An 18,093-nucleotide genomic window follows, 5' to 3' on the forward strand; every position below is an offset into this window, starting at 1 on the left:
GGCAAATGGGTCTGACAGCAGCTACTCCCAGGTGTCCCCTGGGAACCTCAGCCAAAGGTCCTTTGGAGGAACAGCAGCCTGTGAGTGGAGGGGTGGGTGCTGGGCTCGGGCGCTGGCCCTCCCCCCACCCGCCCCCGCTCCAAGGCTTTGCGTTTTAATTGAGATCAGGAGGTGGGAGCGGGCGGCAGACGGAGGAGAGCCACCCCTGTGGGCAGCGGAGAGCTCCCAGCTGCATCCCCTTCCTCTGGGCTGGCTCTTCTCAGCGCCAAAGGCAAACAGGCCCTGGATACCCGCAGGGAGACCCCTCTAGGGCCCGTCATCACCAGGCGGGCCTGCCAGGTGTCCTTGGCCCCTCGCATCTGGGAGGCACAGTGCCCCCCCACCCCCAGCCTGGCAGCAGTCAGACGCCCTTGCTTCCCAAGTGCCAAGGCCATCCTCCGGTGACTCTGATACAGGAGTCACCCTGGACGTGCCCGTGGGACTGAGCACTTGTCATGTGAGCCTAGGGGCCTCCAGGCGGGGGTCCAGGACACCCCACAGCCTCAGGTCCCCCCAGGGAGGAAATGAGCAGGATGGCTGACCCGACCTCCTTTGCAGGAAAAGCTGAATGAAAGACGTGCTCTGAGAAGCACTGTGGGAACGGCCACGGGCCAGCGGGCCTGGGCTCTTCACCGGACACGCGCTGGTCAGGCAGGTGTGCACTGGGCATGGGGCAGGCAGACGGGACCCGTCACAGCTACTAACGCCGCAGCTCAACCTCTGAACTCAGATTCCCTCTCTCCCCGCAGTGAGTCCACGTGACCTTCAGAACCAGCCCCGTGAGGGGCAGGTGCGCCCCCTGCAAAAGGCCACACAAGAGGTGGAGCCCAGCGTCCTTGTCGTCAGGGCGCACGCAGGCACGCTCGTGTACCCACCTGCTGGAGTGAGTGGCTGTGCTCTGTGCCGTCTGTTGAATGACTCTGTGTGGTTTTGTGCAGCTGTGTGATGCCTTTTAATAGCGCTGTTGTGGAGTGTTTTACACGCTGTAAAATACATTCCTTTGAAGTGAACGGCTGAGAGGGTTGGGTAAACTCTCCACGGTGCCCGCTGCTGCCCTCTGACGGGGACGTCCCCGTGCCAGGCACAGGCACCTCCAGCCCCGGAGGCGCAGGCCAGCTCTCTGTCTCTGCGGGGGTGGCCTCTCCCGGACCTGTCACGTGTCCTTGGGGGCGGCGTGACTCTGACGCTTGTGCACGTGCAGCACGAGATTCTTTTTCTGGCTCAGCGGCCGTCCTGCCTTGTTCTGTGACACCCTCACTTTGTGGGCTTTTGTTTCAGAAGCTCCATTTCTAGACATTCTTGGCAGGACCGACCCGTGACAGAGGACAAAGACCGAGTGTCCAGAAGAAAGGCGAGATGGGCACAGCCCGTGAGGAGGCCCGAAACCACGAACTCTGTTAGCAGACTGGCCGCTCCCCACCTGGGCAAGAAGGTGGGGACGGGGTCCTGGAGGGGGGGCGGGGCGGTGACTGCAGCCCCAGGGGTGGGCGCGGGCCTTCAGGTGTCTGGGGCCAGGGGTCACTGCCGCTGGGTTCCTCTCCCTCCAGATGTGAGCAGGACCGCGTGCTATCTCCCCTCCGGCTCCCCCAGGGTCCTCAGCGGCGGCCCTGGTTCGGGGGTCAGTGTCACGGGCTTTGAGTGACTGGGAAAGGAGGAGAGGGGCGGGAGGCTGAGGCCCGGAGCCCCTGAGGTGGGCCGTGGGGGAGGGAGGTCAGCAGGGGCAGGGCGGTGCCAGCCTGGCCTTGTTTGTTTGCATTCCAATCGCCCTGCCCACGGCCAGCTGGCTGCTTGTGACGCTGGACCTTGGCCGGGCCCCACCACCGGGCGTTTCCAGCCAGGAGCTCAGCAGGGGGCCCGCCCCGGGAAGCCTGCAGCAGGTTGAGCCTGGGGGTGCCGTGCCCTCTGGGGCCAGATGGCAGAAGAGGGCCCGAGGCATGAAGACATGTGTCCCCGGTCCCTCTGGGTGGCCCTTGGCTGTCCCTGCTCCCGGCCGTGGCCCTGACGCGTTCTCTCCCGCAGGAGGCGATGCTGGGCTCTGGGTCCTGAGATCACGCTGAAGCTGCAGGAGCGGCACTGGGACAGCGAGATGGCCTCGGAGCATCGGGACGTCCTGGTGCTGCTGCCCACGCGGGAACGGCTGCGGCTGGTCGTGGGGGTGAGTTGGGGGGGGCAGGGGCTTGGGGCTGAGCCAGGCCATGCCAGGGTGACCGTGGGACATGGCGGCTGTGGGGACCCACGGGGCCAAGTGCTCACCTCCCCCCACCCCCGTGACAGCATCGTGCCGGCCGCCCCACAGGTTAGAGAAACCAACTCCGACTCGGCCGCCTTTCTGCAGCGTGTGTCCCTTCGCTCTGCGGCCCAGGGCTGTGGCCCGGCTCAAGCTGAACACAGCCTGGGGCCTGCAGGGTCCAGGGTCCTGGGCTGAGCACTGCCCAGTTTCTAGTGTCCGGCATCCGCATGGGTTGATTGTGTTCAGAAGGACCTGTCCCTTCTGGACCCTCGTTCGGTGGCCTGGGCGGGGTAGGTCTGAGGGTGGCCGCATCCTTGGTTTGGAATAAACTAAGGAGGTTGGGGACCCAGATGCAGAGCCGGGAGGTGGGAGGCGGGCCATCCCCACCTTGTCTGCGGGTGCCAGGAGGTCCTGTCTGGAGGGACGAGACCGCGGGTCCGATCTCCCAAGGGACGTGGTTAGGAAGTGAGAAGTCGCATGTACACCCCGGCCGGGTGACATTCCGAGCCGCAGCCCGGGTCCCTCTTCCCCTTTTTTCTCCACCCCCTACTTTCGGCATCTTGAGTGGCTGGATTTTCCCTCGAGGCCTCGGTGCCCCACTGTCCCTGAGTTTCGGGAGGGGACGCTCCACGAAGCCGCCCCCAGCCTGCAGGTCCTCCTGTGCGTCCCCGCCCTCGGCCGTGGAGCCTCCGCAGACACCGGGTTGGACGCCGGGGCTCCCGCCTTCCCTCGGGGAGGCCCTGAGCCCCGGGCCAGGACTGCGGAGGCTCCGGGTTCACCTGGCAGGGCCCCGTGGCCGCCCTGATTCACAGAACCAGGTGGTCCTTTGACGAGAGATGTTAGTTACCTCTCGGCACACACAGGTGACCCCTGGGCACAGGTACAGGCGGGAGGGTCCCCAGGGAATGCGTGGCTCTCGCACCAACCCCCCCCCCCCCCGTTTGACACTCAGAGCTCCTAAGAGGCTGCTGCTAGGCTGACCCACTGGGCACAGACACTTCGGGGACTGGGCGGTGGCGGTGGCCCACTGCTGTGCATGCCTGCCGCTCGGGGCCTGTGTGTCAGGGCCTCCCGCGGCCCAGCTCTGGCCCTCGCAGGGCGTCCCGCTGAGCCCGTGAAAGCCTGCGTGGGTCCAGCCGCGATTCTGTTGCGCGTTTGGGGGACGGCGGACTTTCCGTCTCGCACCAGCTGCTCGAGGGCAAGTGGAGTGGCCGACGGTCCTCCTCTGAGCTTCACGGCGCCGCTCTCCCAGGCGCCTCTAGGCCGGCCTCTCCTCCGCTTCGCGGCCCCAACGGATGCCCTCGCACTGGGCACTGCTGCCCTCCTTAGCCTGCTCCGCGCGCAGCCACGGAGCCCTGCACGTGGTCTGACCTCACGGGTGGGGAAACAGGCTCGGGCTGCCTGACGGTTGGGGCTGAGCCCAGGCCCCCTGGTTCCAGAGCCCATCCGCCTCGCAGCAGGGGGCAGGGCTGTGCGGGGGCGGCTGCGAGGGGGCGGCTGTGCGGGAAGGTGAGAGGCTGAAGCTGGGCAGGAGGTGCCTGTGGGGCAGGCAGACTGCTGTGCAGGGACTCATGCCTCCACGGCACGCCCCTCCCAGGGGTGTGCAGAACCCAGCCCTGCTCTCAAGAGCTGCCTGGCGATGGTGGCTTGGGGTGAGCAGGAAGCCCAGTGAGATTCCCAGGGGGCACGGAGCCACCCGTCCCCCCGTCCCTGGACACCCCCAGTGCACAGGCCAGGGACGGAGGGAGGGGGCTCCCGTGCTGGGGGCAGGAGAGCACATCCCCCGGGCTCCCTACATCCTCTCTCAGATGGCCCGCAGAGTTGGGGGGGGGTGATCCCCCTGGACCCCCTCCTCTCTGGGGGCAGCCCTGGTCAGCTCCCTGAGCACCCCCCTCTCCACAGGTGCAGGCCACCGGACGCGAGCTCTTCCAGCAGGTGTGCGACCTGGCCAGCATCAGAGAAGCCCAGCTCTTTGGCCTCAGCGTGGTGAGAAGTAAGCAAGCCGCCCGGACAACGCAGGCGCCTCTTCCCACGGGTCCCGGGCACTAGGCTGACCAGGCGACGCCTCCTCACTGCATCCGGGTTCACACGCACGCTCATACACACACATGCACACGTGGTCACTCGCACACATACACAGTCTCACTCGTGCACGTGCATGCACACCGTCACACATGTGCCCACACATTCTCACACTCCTTCACACACACGCACACTCACACACACACAATGAATACGCACATGCTCACGTAATACACATGCACATGCTCACATTTGCTCACACACACACACACACGCATGCTTGCTCACGTTCACATGGACACGCACTCATTCCCACACGTTCATACACACGCATGCTCACACTCATCCCTGCACACCCTCAAGGATTCACACGCACAATATATGACCACTTACACACACCCACACTGACACACACACTCACATATTTAAGCGTCAGACACTCAGACACTTACACACTTACCCTCACACCCACACACTCCCCTCTGCAGTGAGGGGGCGGGACACCGTCCTTTCTGGAGAAGGCGGGGAGCCGGAAGCCCAGGTGGGGTCTGCACGGGCTGGTTAGAGCCCTGGGAATCTGGGCTGAGGACGCCCACAAGTGGCATTGCGGGCAGAGGAGGTGGGGCAGCCCGCCCCATCCCCTGTCCCACCCTCCACCCCCAGGCCTCTAGGGACACCCCCCCCATTCAGTGGTGAGCACGGGGTGGGGCAGGGGAGCCCAAGGGCCACATGGGGGGCTCCACAGGGCACTGGGCTCTGATGGCAGGACAGGGGCCTCCTGTGCCCCGGAGCTGGACACGCCGTCTGCACCTGTGCTTCTTTAAATGCCCAGGTGGCTCTTGTCCGTGGGTGGGAGCTTGGGGGTCGCAGGCACAGAGCACCCCCTTCCCAGCCCGGACGAGGAGACTGGGATGGGAGGTGCCGCACGGCCTGAATGCTCTGCCCCCAGCGTGGGCATCAGGCGGGACCTCATCTGAGAAGAGGGACCCTGTGGGGACTCCCACGGCCTTGCGGGCAGCTGGCCGCAGGGTCGTAAGTCTGTCTCTGAGGAAGCAGACCCGCAGGGGCCCCTGTGTGATGTCCTGGTCCCACTCCCATGGAGGCTCCCCCACCCAGGCCGCAGGGACGCTCTGTGCCTGGGCCCCGCCCTCCAGCCCCGAGCTCAGGTGAGGGCGCCGGGCTTGTCACTGGCGCGTCTTCCGCCTTCACCAGGCTCCCCTTGGGGCCAGGAATTTCAACTCGGGGCAGCTGAGAGCCTGGGGGCAGGAGGGGGGGACCAATCAAGGGGAGGAAAGACGTGGCAGGGCTGGGGGGGGGGCTCGTGGCCCGATGGGAACCCTGCCCTGGACTCGGCCCCGCATCCAGTGTGGATTTGGGACGTCCTGGGTCGGGCCCCAGGCTGAGCCCGGGGAGGCAGTAGCGCCAGGACAACCTCCTTTTCTGCTGTTTGTCAGGAAGCAGCTCCCCAGTTGGGGCTGGGGCAGAATTTAGGGACTTTAGTAAGATGCCGCTGCCGAGAGGGGGCACGGTGCCCACCTAGCCCGGGGTCCACATCCTAGGGCAGCAGATTTCAATGTTGCTGTTAAATTTTAATGTTAGTGGACTTTTCCCCGTTTGCAAGGAAAGCTAAGTTAATGGGTAGCTTTGCCCTCGTTTAAATTTTCATCCAGGACCAGTGTCTTAGCCGCTGGACGCTGCTGCTGTGTCTGGTCCTCGTGGACAACCATTCAGGACGCGAGTGTTTCTAAGAATTGGATTTATTTGGGGGTGGGGGCCACCAGTGCTTATGCTTCGTGTCTGCCATCTGGTTCTAGAACATTCCGGCTTCATGGAACTGAAGTCGCACTGTACCCACTCCCAGGGAGCCTCTCAGTCACAGCAGGACGGTCTCAGTGAGAAGCAGGGTTTGCTTGGAGCAGAGGTCGGCAAGCTGGGTGTGCAACGCCGGGCAGCGAGGGCCTCTGGCTTTGCAGCATGAAAGTGGCTACAGACGATGCATAGACGTTACGGAGTCAGAGGAAAAACTGTATTTCCCAAGAACAGGTGGCGGGTAGGGCCTGCCCCAGGGCCCTCGTTTGCCGACCCCTGGCCTCGCGGGTCCTAGGCCTGGGGTTGGCAGGGGCTGCACAGGCCCCCACGAGACCTCATTAGCTTGTGTGACTGGCGTGTTTCCGAGTCTCCAAAGCCTTGGCTTTGTCAGCTGCAACGTGGGGTAGGTTTCAGCGCCAGGGTTCAGAGACGCAAGGACAGGCGCGGGGCCCCTGTCCCACCCCAGCCTGGCACAGCAGTGAGGCGCGGACGTGGGCAAGGACCACAAAGCGAAGCCAGCGGCTGAGCGTGCTCAGTTTCCACTGCCTGAAGCCCCCTCCCCGCCATGCCTGAGGCAGCTTTACACACCGTCTGGGTGCTGTGATGGGGTCACTGCCTTAGCTCGGGGCCCCTGGACGTGAGCTGCATCGAGTGAGGGCACCAGTGACACTCAGCTGTCGCCAGTGCCAGCATCTGCTATCTGGGGCCAGCCAACCCGTGGGTGGTCCTCCTGCATCAGGCTCTGCCCACCGGGCTTGGTGACCGTCCTGCCCCAGAGGGCCTGCAGGAGGTGCAGTCGAGGCCCTGAGAGCCACCTGACAGTGACAGGGCAGCTCCCGGCTCCGCCTCCTCTCTAGGGTCGTCTCAGGTTTTTCCAGCTTATAAAGGAAACGCATGGTCATTACAGTCTAAAAACGCAGAGCGTGGGATTTCGAAAGACGCATCTGCCGTGGCCCTGCCCCCGCGCAGCCGCCGTACCCTGGCCGTTGGCTTGATGTTGGTGAATTTGGTTCCAGGTTTACCGGCATTTCTGGTTTTGAAGGACTCATCCCACAGCTGGTGTGGGGAAGGCCCCCTGGACGCCTGTCCCCAAACCACCTTCTGGAAGGTGGCGCCCCATAGCGTGTCCCAGCTTCAGCATCACCTCATATCCAACACCTAAGTTCCAGTATCTACTGTCCGGGCGCTCTGGGAACCATCTGGAAAAGCCAGTAGCACTGACGCCCGGACACCGGGTGATGCACTCTTGTGCCCTCCACTCCAGGGAGGCCACCACGTGGGACTGTCCCATCAGCCCTTCCCAGCAGGCTCTGCTGAAGGCGCGTTTCTCTCTTTAGACAATGAGTATGTCTTCATGGACTTGGAGCAGAAGCTCAGCAAATACTTCTCCAAGGACTGGAAGAGGGAAAAGCATAAAGTAGGTTAAACCGCTGGGCGGAGGGGGGAGTGCAGGCGGAGGGGCCGGGAAGGGCCGGCTGCTGCCCCGCCGGGTGGCCCCTGCTGCCCAGAGCCCCCGTGCAGCATTGGCCAGGTGCCAGAACCGGCCACGTGGGTGCGGGCGAAGGCCCACGAGCCTTCTGGACCCTCGCTCGGCTTTTCCCTTTGACGAAGCAACGTCCGGTCAGGACCTGCCCAGCAGGAGAGACCCGAGCTGAAGCCTGGGGCTGGTGGGACATGCTGAGGTGGCAGCACTGCCCCGGCCTCAGAACGGCCTTCTGTCCCCAGGGAAGGGGCAGACCCGGTGCCCCGTTCGTGGCCTTTCTCGGGGTACAGTTCTACGTGGAGAACGGCAGGGTCATCAGGTGAGCGGGGGCCTCAGGCGGGTCCCGGGAGACCTGTGGGAACCCGGAGCCCCTGTGCTTGCGCATTCTGGTTAATTCCCGCTGGGGCGTGGCGGGTTAAGTATCCAGCTTGTGTCGGTGGCACTGCCCGTCTGACCCCCTGCCCAGTTCAGGGGTTGCTGTAGGTCGCAGGTGTGTGTGTGTGTGTGTGTGTGTCCACACACAGACGTGGCTCGGATTGGGTCCCTGACCCGAGAATTTCCATACTCTGCAGGGAGAACGGAAAAAGGAAGGAAAAAAAAGTTAAGATGACGTTAAAGAGTTTTTCGCACAGCTCTTCTGTTCCCCAGGGCTGGTTTTCTCCGGCCTGTGGGGCGGGTGTGAGGAGTTCCTCCTGCTCGGGGTTCCAGGGCTCCCGGCTCTCGGCTGCACACCTGCCAGGCCTCCTCCTGAGCCACCGGGGCTCCTTTCCTGAGACCCACCCGCGAGCATGTAGGATAACACGGACCCAGGACCACTTGGCAGCTGAATTACCTCCAGCCCAGGGGTGGGGGCAGGCGGGGCCCCAGCAAGCCTTCTGGGAGGGAGACAGGGAGGAAGGGCTGTCGGCGGGGTGAAGGGTTCTGGACGTCTCGGCCCCGTGCTGCGGGCCAGTCTCCCTGCGGTGTTGGAAGATCTGGCGTCTCCTCCCGGGGCCCCTCCCTGCGCGTTGGAACCTTAGCAGAGGAAAGGCCCTCTCTTGGGGATGAGCTTCTGTAAACCAGGCCTGCCACGTCTGTCCGGGTGTGAGGAGCCCCCGAGCTCAGGCTCACCTGGCCTCTCAACAGCCCGCTCACCTGTGCCACCCCCGCTGCAGGGCTCTGAGGGCTGTGGTGGAGAGTCAGGGACGTGGGGGTGGGCCTGGCGGGGCAGGGAGCCTTCCCAGCCGGCCTCCCCTCCCCTCCCCTCCCAGCGACAGGACGGCCAGGCACCTGTATTACTGCCACCTGAAGGAGCGGGTGCTGAGGTCCCATTGCGCCCACCGGGAGGAGGCCTACTTCCTGCTGGCCGCCTACGCCCTGCAGGCCGACCTGGGCAACCACCGCGAGCAGGCCCACGTGGGGCGGTACTTCGAGCCGCAGGCCTACTTCCCGCCGTGGGTGAGGCTGCGCCCCCCTTCCCCGCCTGCCGCCGCCCGGGGTCTGTGGGCCGAGTGGGGCGGGGGAGCAGCGCTGGACCGCAGCCTGCGACACCCCCCCAGGTGATCGCCAGGAGGGGCAGCGCCTACATCCTCAGGCACGTGCCCGCCCTGCACCGCGAGCAGCGGGGCCTGAGCCCCAAGGAGGCCGCACTTCGCTTCATCCGGGAGGCCTGCCGGCTGGAGGACGTGCCCGTCCACTTTTTCAGGCTCTGCAAGGTCCGGCCATGCGGACCCTGGGCGGGGGTGGCAGCTCTGGCCCAGGACCCTCCTCCGCAAGGGCCCAGAGAAGTAGAGCAGGGGGTGGCCAGGACCCCGGCCCGGGACGGGAGGGCCAGGGCGTCCTTAGGCTATAGCGGCAGCTCCTGGGCTCAGGTGAACTTGCAGGGTGGGTGCAGGAACCCCCCCCCCCGCCCCCGGTCAGGCTCCCCTGCTTAATGCTCCTGCCTAATGCCGGACAGACTGTCTGCGGCCTGGTGGCCTCTGGTGCTTTCCTGACAGGGTCCCCTGGACAAGGGCTTGTGTTGGGGAAGGTGGACGGATGGCTCGTCGGTGGGTTTAAGGTGCTCAACCGTCCAGCCAAGTGGATGCTGGGCATGAGCAGAGGCAGGGGGGCAGGCATGGCACCTCCAGGCTTGGGGGGTGGGCGTCGCTGCCCGGGGGCCCCGCCCCAGCCCGGGTGCCACCGACCACAGACACTCCTGCTGCACCTGCAAGGGTCCACAAGGAGGCCCTCACCCCCAAAGCCCACGTCCTTGCAGGATAAGAAGGAAGAGCAGCCTACCATTGTCCTGGGACTGACCCTCCGAGGCGTGCAGGTCTTTCAGGTGACTGCGAAGGAACGTGACCGCGACCGCTGGGGCCCTCCCCTCCCCGCTTCCGTCCTCCCCCCTCCCGTTGTCTTGTCCCCTCCCCCTCCCACTCGTCCCCCTCCCTCCCCTGAGGCAGTGGCCTGACTGCCTTCCTCTGCTGTCCCTTGCCTTGGGCCCACGGCGGTCCTGCTGTCCCGCAGGAGGTGAACCACGCTGCACAGCTGCTCCATGACTTCGCCTGGTCCCACGTGGGGAAGCTGGCATTTCTGGTGCGTGTCTCAGGGGCTCCAGGTTGCGGGGGAGGGCCGGGGTCTCAGCCCCCAGGAGCCCAGGACAGTGTAACAGACACTTGTCCTCAGGCCACTGGCCAGGCAGTCGTTGTCCACGAGCTGCAGCCTGAGGCCTGCGCCTGGGGCGTCTAGACGTGGAGCCTGCCTGACACTGGAGGTGCCTCCCTGGGGGGCCCAGTGTCCTGGTTCTCGTCACCAGTACTCCTGGCTCCTGGGTGCAGAAAAGAAAGGGGAGCGGGGAGGAGGCCACAGCCGCGCACCTTCCGGATGCCCTGGCCAGGCCCGGCACTCGGGCGGAGGGCGGAGGGCGGGGACAGTGCCCTCCCCACAGGGCCCTTCTCTGGACGGCAGGGGTGAGGCTTGGTGTCCCTTCCCAGGCCCCGGGCAGCTGTCAGCGGGGGAGGCCGGCCTCTCCCAGACCCGAGCCGCGGGCGCCGCGTCGCCGCGGTCCTGAGGCCCCAGCCTCGCCTCCTGCCAGATGAGTTCCTATTAAGTCTCGTCCGGTCTCTTTGTTCAGGGGAAGAAGTTCGAGATCTGGCCGGAGGGGCTGCCCTCGGCCCGGAAGCTGGTGTACTATGCGGGCGGCGCCTGGCGGCCCGGGCCGCTGCTGCACCTGCTGAGGGCCAGCCACCAACTGCACCTCAGCCTGCAGCCCGCGCTGCAGCGGCTGCAGCAGCTGGAGGAGGCCGAAGGTGGGCAGCTGCCACGTCCACGCCCCAGCCACGGTCTGGGCCGGGCGTGCTGGGTGCAGCACCCAGGGTCACACCGTGGGTTCCCACCGTGGGGCTGGCAAGGGGTCCTGTGACCCCACTTCTCCAGCTCTCTTGGGATCTGATTCTAAAGATGGGCGGCAGGGCATCTGGGGTTCTGGGGGAGGATTCAGCCGCCGAGAGGAAGGCTGAGGTTGGGCGAGGCGAGGGCTGCAGTGACCCCGGGGGGTCCCCTCACCCTGGCCATGCGCGCCTGCTTGTGAAGGGCTTCCGAGGGGGTCTCTCAGCCTGACACGGTGGGAGAGCCCTGGAGCAGCGGGTACAGGGGGCCCCACTGGCTGCAGCTGACAGATCCCACCTGGGTGGCCTGGGCTGGGGACACACTGGCCCCAACCTCTGGGCCACACTCCTGTCCCCTCCCTCCCCACGTCGCCCAGGACCTCTGGGCTCAGGGCAGAGGGTCGGCCCGCCCCCGGGGCCTCCACTTACAGCGCCAGGAACTCGGCGCCCCCTCCCCTTGTCCACACCTGTTCTGACGCCACCCCCTCCCCACAGAGAGGAAGTGCTACCGGGAGTCCTACGTCAGTGACGAGCCAGAGCTGCACTGGGACCCGGACCTGGCCAGCAGGGCTCCCCTCGGCTCCCCCAGCGGCAGCGGTGGGGACAGTGGGGGTGGTAGGCAGTGTCCCCAGCGCCTCTGGCGCCTCTCAGCTGGCAGCCACTGCAGCTCCCTCTCGTCGGGCATCGCAGTGGACTCCCAGCCAGGGGAGACGTCGGTGGACGAGCCGCCCTGCAGCTCCAGCAGCAGCCAGAGCAGCCGTGGCACCTTTGGTGGCGGCAGAGGTGGGCCTGAGGGGGACACCTGGGACCAGGGGCCTGGCGAGCATGCTGCCTGGCCAGCCTCGTCGGGCCATCGCTCTGGGCGCTGAAAGATGCCCAGGTACACGTGGCCCTGACTCCCGGGGACCTTGTCCCACGGGGGCCACCAAAGGCCTGGGGGCAGAGATAGGAGGACAGGACCCTCCCGGCAGGACGCAGTGGGTGGCGGTCCGGCAGTCCCCGCGCAGCTGGTCACCTGGAGGGAGCCTGGCCTGACCGGCACCCCCCGAGTATGATCCCGCCATCAGACAGCCTTCAGCCAGCTGCTCCTAGTTACGGGGAGGGTCAGTAGCAGTCACGTGACAGGCGTGCCCGGCTGGCCCAGCGTGAGCTCTCTGTCCTCAGGGCTCCTTCACAGCAGGGCTGGGGCAGGGGCCTTGTCACACCAGGAAGCTCACAAGGGCACCTCCGAGGGCGTGACCCCTCAGGGCCTAGCCACCCACGGCCCCACAGGGTCACCCAGCATCACCCATGGTCACCCAGCATCACCCAGAGTCACCTCGAGTCTCCCATGGTCACCCAGCACCACCCAGGGTCACCTCGAGTCACCCCTGGTCACCCAGCATCACCCAGAGTCACCTCGAGTCACCCATGGTCACTCAGAGTCACCTAGAGTCTCCCATGGTCACCAGCATCACCCAGGGTCACCTCGAGTCACCCCTGGTCACCCAGCATCACCCAGAGTCACCTCGAGTCTCCCATGGTCACTCAGAGTCACCTAGCGTCTCCCATGGTCACCCAGAGTCTCCCAGAGCCTCCCATGGTCACCCAGCATCACTCAGAGTCACCTAGAGTCCTCCAGTATCGGGCAGCCATGTCCACCTTTACCTTCGGAGCATCTGGTCCACGGGGAAGGGGCGGCTGGCCTCCATCGCTGAGGTTTTTCCAAGTTCATGGTCTGCCACCAGTATGAGCAGTGATACGGTGTTTGCCCAGGAAGCACCTGCTTTGCTCCGACAGCAGTGTTTGGACGACAAAGCAGCCCCCACCTCCCACCCCGTGTAAGGACAGGGTGGTGGGAGCAGGTGGGGTGGGGTCCTGGGACAGGCAGGGCTCCTTAAAGGCACTCAGACACCCCACGGAGGAACACAGATAGGTCTGGTGTCACAGGTGACCTGCAGGGGGTCACGGCCCCACCTCTCTGTGACCCTGAGGCCTGGGGGAGAGGTGGGAGAGCCACAGTGGCTCCCAGGGGCAGCTCAGAGTTTGGATCCGGGTGGGCGGCCCTCTGCGGGGGCAGGCAGTGTCCCCAGGCCCTGCTCACGCCCCTCCCCTGCCTGCAGCCTCTCCCCAGCAGCCCGCTGCCGTGCTGCAGATCACGCTGCTCGGCACGAGGGACCGGAGCCCCGAGGCCGTGCACCAGGTAGCTCCCCAGCCGTGGGCCGGGCAGCGCGGGGCCTGGCACCTGCCCCTGTGCTCCAGCGCCCCCCCCCAACCCCGTCAGGGGCCCAGGTCTGTGGGAGGGTCCCCCACCCCGCCCCACAGCAGGAGACCAAGGCAGTTTGGGGCTTTGGTAGCTGAGAGCTCAGCTTGCCTTGCGGTGGGTGGGCGGGTGTGGGGGGGTCTTTCCTGGCTGCACCTTCACTGCGTCCACCCCCTACCCCACCCCACTCCTGATGGGAGGTGGTGTGGGCATCGCCCAGCAGGTCACAGGAGTGCCAGCCTCTGGGATGGGACCCTGGCCCCTAGGAACAGGCGGAGGGGCCAAAGCCAGTGTTTCAGGGGTGGGGGGCGCAGAGGAAGTGTGGGCTGGAGGCTCTTGGCCTTGCCCAGAGCTGACCTGGGGGCCCAGTGGAAGGGTGGTGGCCCTGGAAAGGGAGTGACTTCGTGAGGGGTGTGGGGGGTGTGATCTGACTCAAAGTGAGGCACAGCCTGGGACTCGGCGGGGTGAAGGGGAGCAGAAGGCAGGGAGAGGGAGGCACTACAGGGCGGCCTGGGGGTCTCACTGCAGGGCCCTGAGGCGGTGGCCGGACACGAAGACCAGCACAGCCGCAGCCTGGACGACGGGCACCCAACCCCCGCCCCGCGCCCCAAGCCACGCAGCTGCCCCCTCAGCCGTGCGCTGGACCCTGGGTCAAGGAGATCCATGAACAGCCTCGCCCTGGACTTGCTCCCAGAGGAGTTTGTGGTGTAGATGCCTCCTGGGGCCGCTCTGCCCACGTGGGCTCCATCCCGGCTTCACTGCGACACCCTCCCGGCTCCGCCGCTGCTCCGGTCTGTCCATCCACGTGGTGAGGCTCTATCCCCACATCGCCGGCCTCGCCTCTCTCTGCCACCCACCGCCTGGCGAGGCCCCTGCTGCCGGCCCTTTACTCAGCGGCTTCCTCCTGCACCTGCACCTGTCGGGGTCAGACCCAGAAGCGCCCAGCAGGTCCCACTTTCCCTGCCGGGCGGACTGGGGCCAGTCCAACCTCCTTGCATCCGGGTCTCCGGGAGGCGGAAGCTGAGGTCTGGGGTCCAGCGTCTGGGCAGTGGGCGGGGCCATGCTGGCTCTAACCTGGATGAAGCGGTCGTAGCAGCTCTCAGACCCTCCAACCCATGGGGTTGCACCCCTGATCACCCAACCCGATGGCCGTCAGAGCACGAGGGAGCCGTGGCCTGTCATCAGCACTGCTCACCCTTCCAGGCCATTCGTTGCCACTGCCCCCTCCCCAAGTCAGAAGACTGGATGGGACGTGGGGGTGCAGGTGGGGCTGCCCGACCCCCTTCTGGGGCAGGAGACCCTCCTGGGCTTTCACCCCTTCCCCAGGTGGCAGCCGGTAGCTGAGCGGAGCTGTACAACCATTTCTGGAAAAGTGTGTGGAGAGGCCCTGACTTTCACTGGAGGCTGCGCTGCGGCGATTAAGGGGCTAGTGAGCAGGCCGGCCATCCTACCTGGGGCTAGAGCCTCCTGGGCAGGAGTGCAGTGACATGTCCGCAGGTGGGGAGGGTGGCCTGTCTGCAGGCAGTACTAGCCTTCCCTTCAAAGTCGGGGCAGCTTCCTCAGGGCTGAGCCGGGGCAGGGGGCCTTCTCGAAGCCCAGCTGGTGGAGCGAGCTGGCCTCAGATCTATGTTCTGTGTCCCAGATGGAAAGACAGGGCTGCTGCTACGTCTCACCTGCCCCCTGACCTGGCGGGGAGGGCGGGGGCTGCTCTGGGACAGGAGGGACCCCACGGCTGGTGACTGGGACGGGCGTGGTGTGGCTTAATGCACCTGTGGGTCCCGCCAGCCCTGTCCCCTTGGCCAGATCCCAGCGCACACCTGCTCACCTGTGTGTCAGTGTCGGATCGTCCTCGCACTGTGGCCCCGAGGCGCCCTCGTCCCCTCCCTGTTGTGCTCCTGCCGCGAGAACCCCACAGGGCCCAGCCATCTCTTGCCCATTTTGGGGACGGGGCGGAGGCTGAGCTGGGGGGGGGTGGCCGGGGGCAGGGGGAGCTAAGTGACTCTGCTGGGCTAGGCTTCTCGGTTCTTTGTATAAAAGGAGATCTTATGTGTGCACATACTGGGCGCGTGTAATAAAGAGCTCGACACATGTCCGTGTGCAGCCAGGCAGCCTCGCTGGGCGGCCGGGAGTCCGGGCGGCATGTCCACGCTGGTGCTGACCCACCCCCACCTAGTGACGGCTCCTGGAGGGATGGGACGGTTCATACCACGCCCTCTTGGAGCCGCTGGGGGACTCAGAGCGCAGGGTCTCGCCGCTGCCACGAGAGGGCGCTGGTGGCACGCTGTGGTGCTGGGCCGGCCGCTGCCCCGCTGGCAGGTCGGTCAGGGTGTGTGGCACAGGCCTGGAAGGGCAGGGCCCGACCTTGGGGTTGGGCCTGGCCCGGATGTGCTCGGGGCCTGTGGTCTCCGTCTGGCCCCTCTCCGGCAGGTCAGAGCCTCACATTCAGGCTGCCCTTCCCTCTGTCACCCCCCATGCAACGCATCTTGAACTCGAGGGCATCCAGCACCAAGTGGGGAGGGAGGCTGGGCCCCGCACCCTGTGTCCCGGCAGATGCGAGGCGGTGGGGACCCCTGGCTGACCCGGAGAAACCACCGGAGCTCTGTTGGGGGTTTTTCTATTTCTGCCCTTCCTCTGCCGTGTGGAGACACCCCCTGGCAGGGCACATGGGGGACGGTCAGAGGCCAAGAGGGACCTGCCTGTGGTCTCCAGCCCCCCCCCCCCGCCCAGCGGCCTCCCCTCCATCCCTCCCGCCCAGGGAAGCGGAGGAGGCTTCTCTGGGGCATTAGAAAAACCACCTTTCCTTTTGCGCAGACTGGCCCGGGGCTCCGGTCAGAGCAGGATGGGGAGGCAGCAGGCAGGCCTGAGCAGCAGGGACGGGGGCCTGTGAGGAGGGCAGTCGGGCTGCTCAGTGGACAGATGCACCTTTGCCCAGTGTGTGGGCCCCAGGGCTGGGGGGTGCCCCCACATCTCCCTCCACCTGTCAGAGCTGAGAGGGAAGCCCACCCACATTCTCCTGGACCCCAAAGGTGGGCAGATGGCTCCAGAAGCTGCAGGCCAGAGGGCCATGAGCACCAGCGCCCCAGGCCGGCTGGGAAGGCGACAGCAGCCTGGGGTCAAGCCAATCCATGAGAAAGCCCGGGCCAGCCACCAGGTCTTCCTGGGACCGAGAGCCTACGTCTACCCTGGGGACTCGGGCAGGAGGCCCTCTGCCGCTCAAGGCTGTTGCCTGCTGGCTGCTCGACGTCACTGCTGGCCCTGGGGGCAGCTTTGTTTGGGGGCCCTGGCGCTCTCAGTCACGGGTGCTGTTGGCCGGCCAGCTCTGCTCTGAGGTCTCCCACGCCCTGTGGCCCGGGGACACCCAGCCCAGGACACCGCTCAGGAAATGGTCCAGGCCTGGGGCGTCCTTCCTCCAGGAGGGCCTGGCAGCCCAGGATCAGCCATGTGGGGTCTGGGTGGGTTTGGGGAGGACAGGCGTGCGCCCAGCAGCTGGGGTCCCCGAGGCCCTGGAGAGACTTTCCCCGTTACCGCACCAGTGGGGACACTGACCACAGCCCACGCAGGGTGGCTTCGGGCCCCACCCACGAGCTTCACAGTCACGTCCAGCTGGACGGGGCAGCAGTGACCTCCAGGAGGAGCCCTGCGGCCAGAGGCCACGTCTCATGGGGACCTTGCCCCCGGTGCCCCAAGCATGTGGGTCCCTGCGGGGAAACCAAGCTGGCACAGGCCGTGGGGAAGGAAGGCCCGCCGCTCACGAGGCTCCCAGGCGCTGCCGTGGCCCTGCTGAGCCGGGGGTGGGGGGGCCTTAACCCGGTCCCGGAGCTGGGGGAGAGCCCAGTGCTTCCCAGCCGGCACCGCAGCCGAGGCCGCAGCTGGGAAGGGCGGTCAGAGGAATGGATCCGAGTGCCTCGTGGACTTCCTGGCTCTTTGGGCTGTTTGCCAGCTTTTTAAAGCTTTTTAAGCTGCGACATGATGGTTCTTGGTGTTCCTCGGCACACCTGCTTTAGAATGAAAGGCGTGACCTTATTTTTCCTGCAGGAGGGGCCCCACCACTGCCTATTTATGGAAGATTCAGGCCCCAGGCCCATGAGGGACTCTGCTCTAGGCCCCTGGTCACAGACCAGAACGTGTCCCAGGGCCCCTCTGCTCTCCACTTCATCCCCTGAGGTGTGGGGCTCCCATGACAGCAAACCCAGCTTTCCTCCATGAGCCAGTGTAGACGCATTAATCGTGAGTAGACTTCAGCCACGGCCACCCGGGAGCCTCGTGGGCCTGCGGGGCTGTAGCGCAAGGGTTCGAGCACTGCAGGGCTTGGCCTGGGGTGGGGGGGGGCAGGCCCGGGAGGTCCAGGGGGGGACAAGTACCTGAAGCAGTGACCTGCCTGGCCCTGCCAACGGCCACTCCTCCCCAGCCGTCTGTGGACCAGACCCCTGCACCCCTCCCCCAGGGCAGGGCTTGGGCACCTGGCCCACTGAGCGGCTCCAGTCCGAGCGCCCGTCCCGGTGTGTCCACTGCCCCTGCTGTCACCACACTGATGTGGGAGCACAGGTGGGGGCAGACTCTGGGCACACATGCAACCCCATCCGGGTTTGGAGTTTTCAAGGCGGATCTTGGCTGCATTTCTGGTAACAGCCCCCTGCCCCTGTGCACGATGGCTTCCACGGTGGCCGAGTGCCTGCGTGGAGGCCATAGCCCTGCAGGTGCTCTGGGTGCTGAGAGCCGGGTCCGGACTCCCTCTTCCTCCTGCCCGGCCCCCAGCCCGGCCAGCGAGCAGGGCAAGGGCCCGGGACCCACAGGCCTCTAGAGTCCCACGGCGTGTGGCACCTGCCCCCCCCCCCACGTCACGCCCCCACCGCGCCCCACCGTGAGGCCAGACAGCAGCACAGAGTCAGAGGCCACAGAACCCCAGTCCTGAGGCTGAGCC

The 18,093-nt window shown here is 66.1% G+C and overlaps 1 protein-coding gene across 4 annotated transcripts; it reads left to right on the forward strand.

The window, feature by feature from the left end:
- The first annotated feature begins 601 nt into the window (after positions 1–601).
- Positions 602–15,264, forward strand: FRMD1 (FERM domain containing 1). Of its 4 annotated transcripts, XM_047769726.1 has the most exons (15): positions 602–694; positions 789–922; positions 1,318–1,471; positions 2,059–2,194; positions 4,172–4,262; positions 7,438–7,517; positions 7,826–7,902; positions 8,834–9,020; positions 9,122–9,277; positions 9,820–9,885; positions 10,071–10,139; positions 10,678–10,852; positions 11,426–11,713; positions 13,033–13,112; positions 13,701–15,264. In XM_047769726.1, the coding sequence occupies exons 4-15, from the start codon at positions 2,126–2,128 to the stop codon at positions 13,881–13,883; spliced, it is 1,521 nt and encodes a 506-aa protein (XP_047625682.1). In that variant the 5' UTR covers positions 602–694; positions 789–922; positions 1,318–1,471; positions 2,059–2,125; the 3' UTR covers positions 13,884–15,264. The 4 variants fall into 4 exon arrangements, with proteins under 4 accessions (XP_047625682.1, XP_047625684.1, XP_047625683.1 ...); XM_047769727.1 differs by lacking the exons at positions 602–694; positions 789–922 and adding an exon at positions 1,587–1,657 and having other exon boundaries at positions 1,104–1,471; XM_047769728.1 differs by lacking the exons at positions 602–694; positions 789–922; positions 9,122–9,277 and having other exon boundaries at positions 1,102–1,471.
- Positions 15,265–18,093: the final 2,829 nt, after the last annotated feature.

Source organism: Phacochoerus africanus, chromosome 2 (assembly GCF_016906955.1).
Source record: "Phacochoerus africanus isolate WHEZ1 chromosome 2, ROS_Pafr_v1, whole genome shotgun sequence".
In the NCBI taxonomy this organism is placed as follows: Eukaryota; Metazoa; Chordata; class Mammalia; order Artiodactyla; family Suidae; genus Phacochoerus; species Phacochoerus africanus.

Excerpts from the sequence above, each read along its gene's own strand:
- FRMD1 (XM_047769726.1), top strand. The coding sequence starts at position 2,126 with ATGGCCTCGGAGCATCGGGACGTCCTGGTGCTGCTGCCCACGCGGGAA. Across the intron at positions 7,903-8,833 it reads GAGAACGGCAGGGTCATCAG|CGACAGGACGGCCAGGCACC; the intron begins GTGAGCGGGGGC and ends CTCCCCTCCCAG. Across the intron at positions 11,714-13,032 it reads CACCTTTGGTGGCGGCAGAG|CCTCTCCCCAGCAGCCCGCT; the intron begins GTGGGCCTGAGG and ends CCCTGCCTGCAG.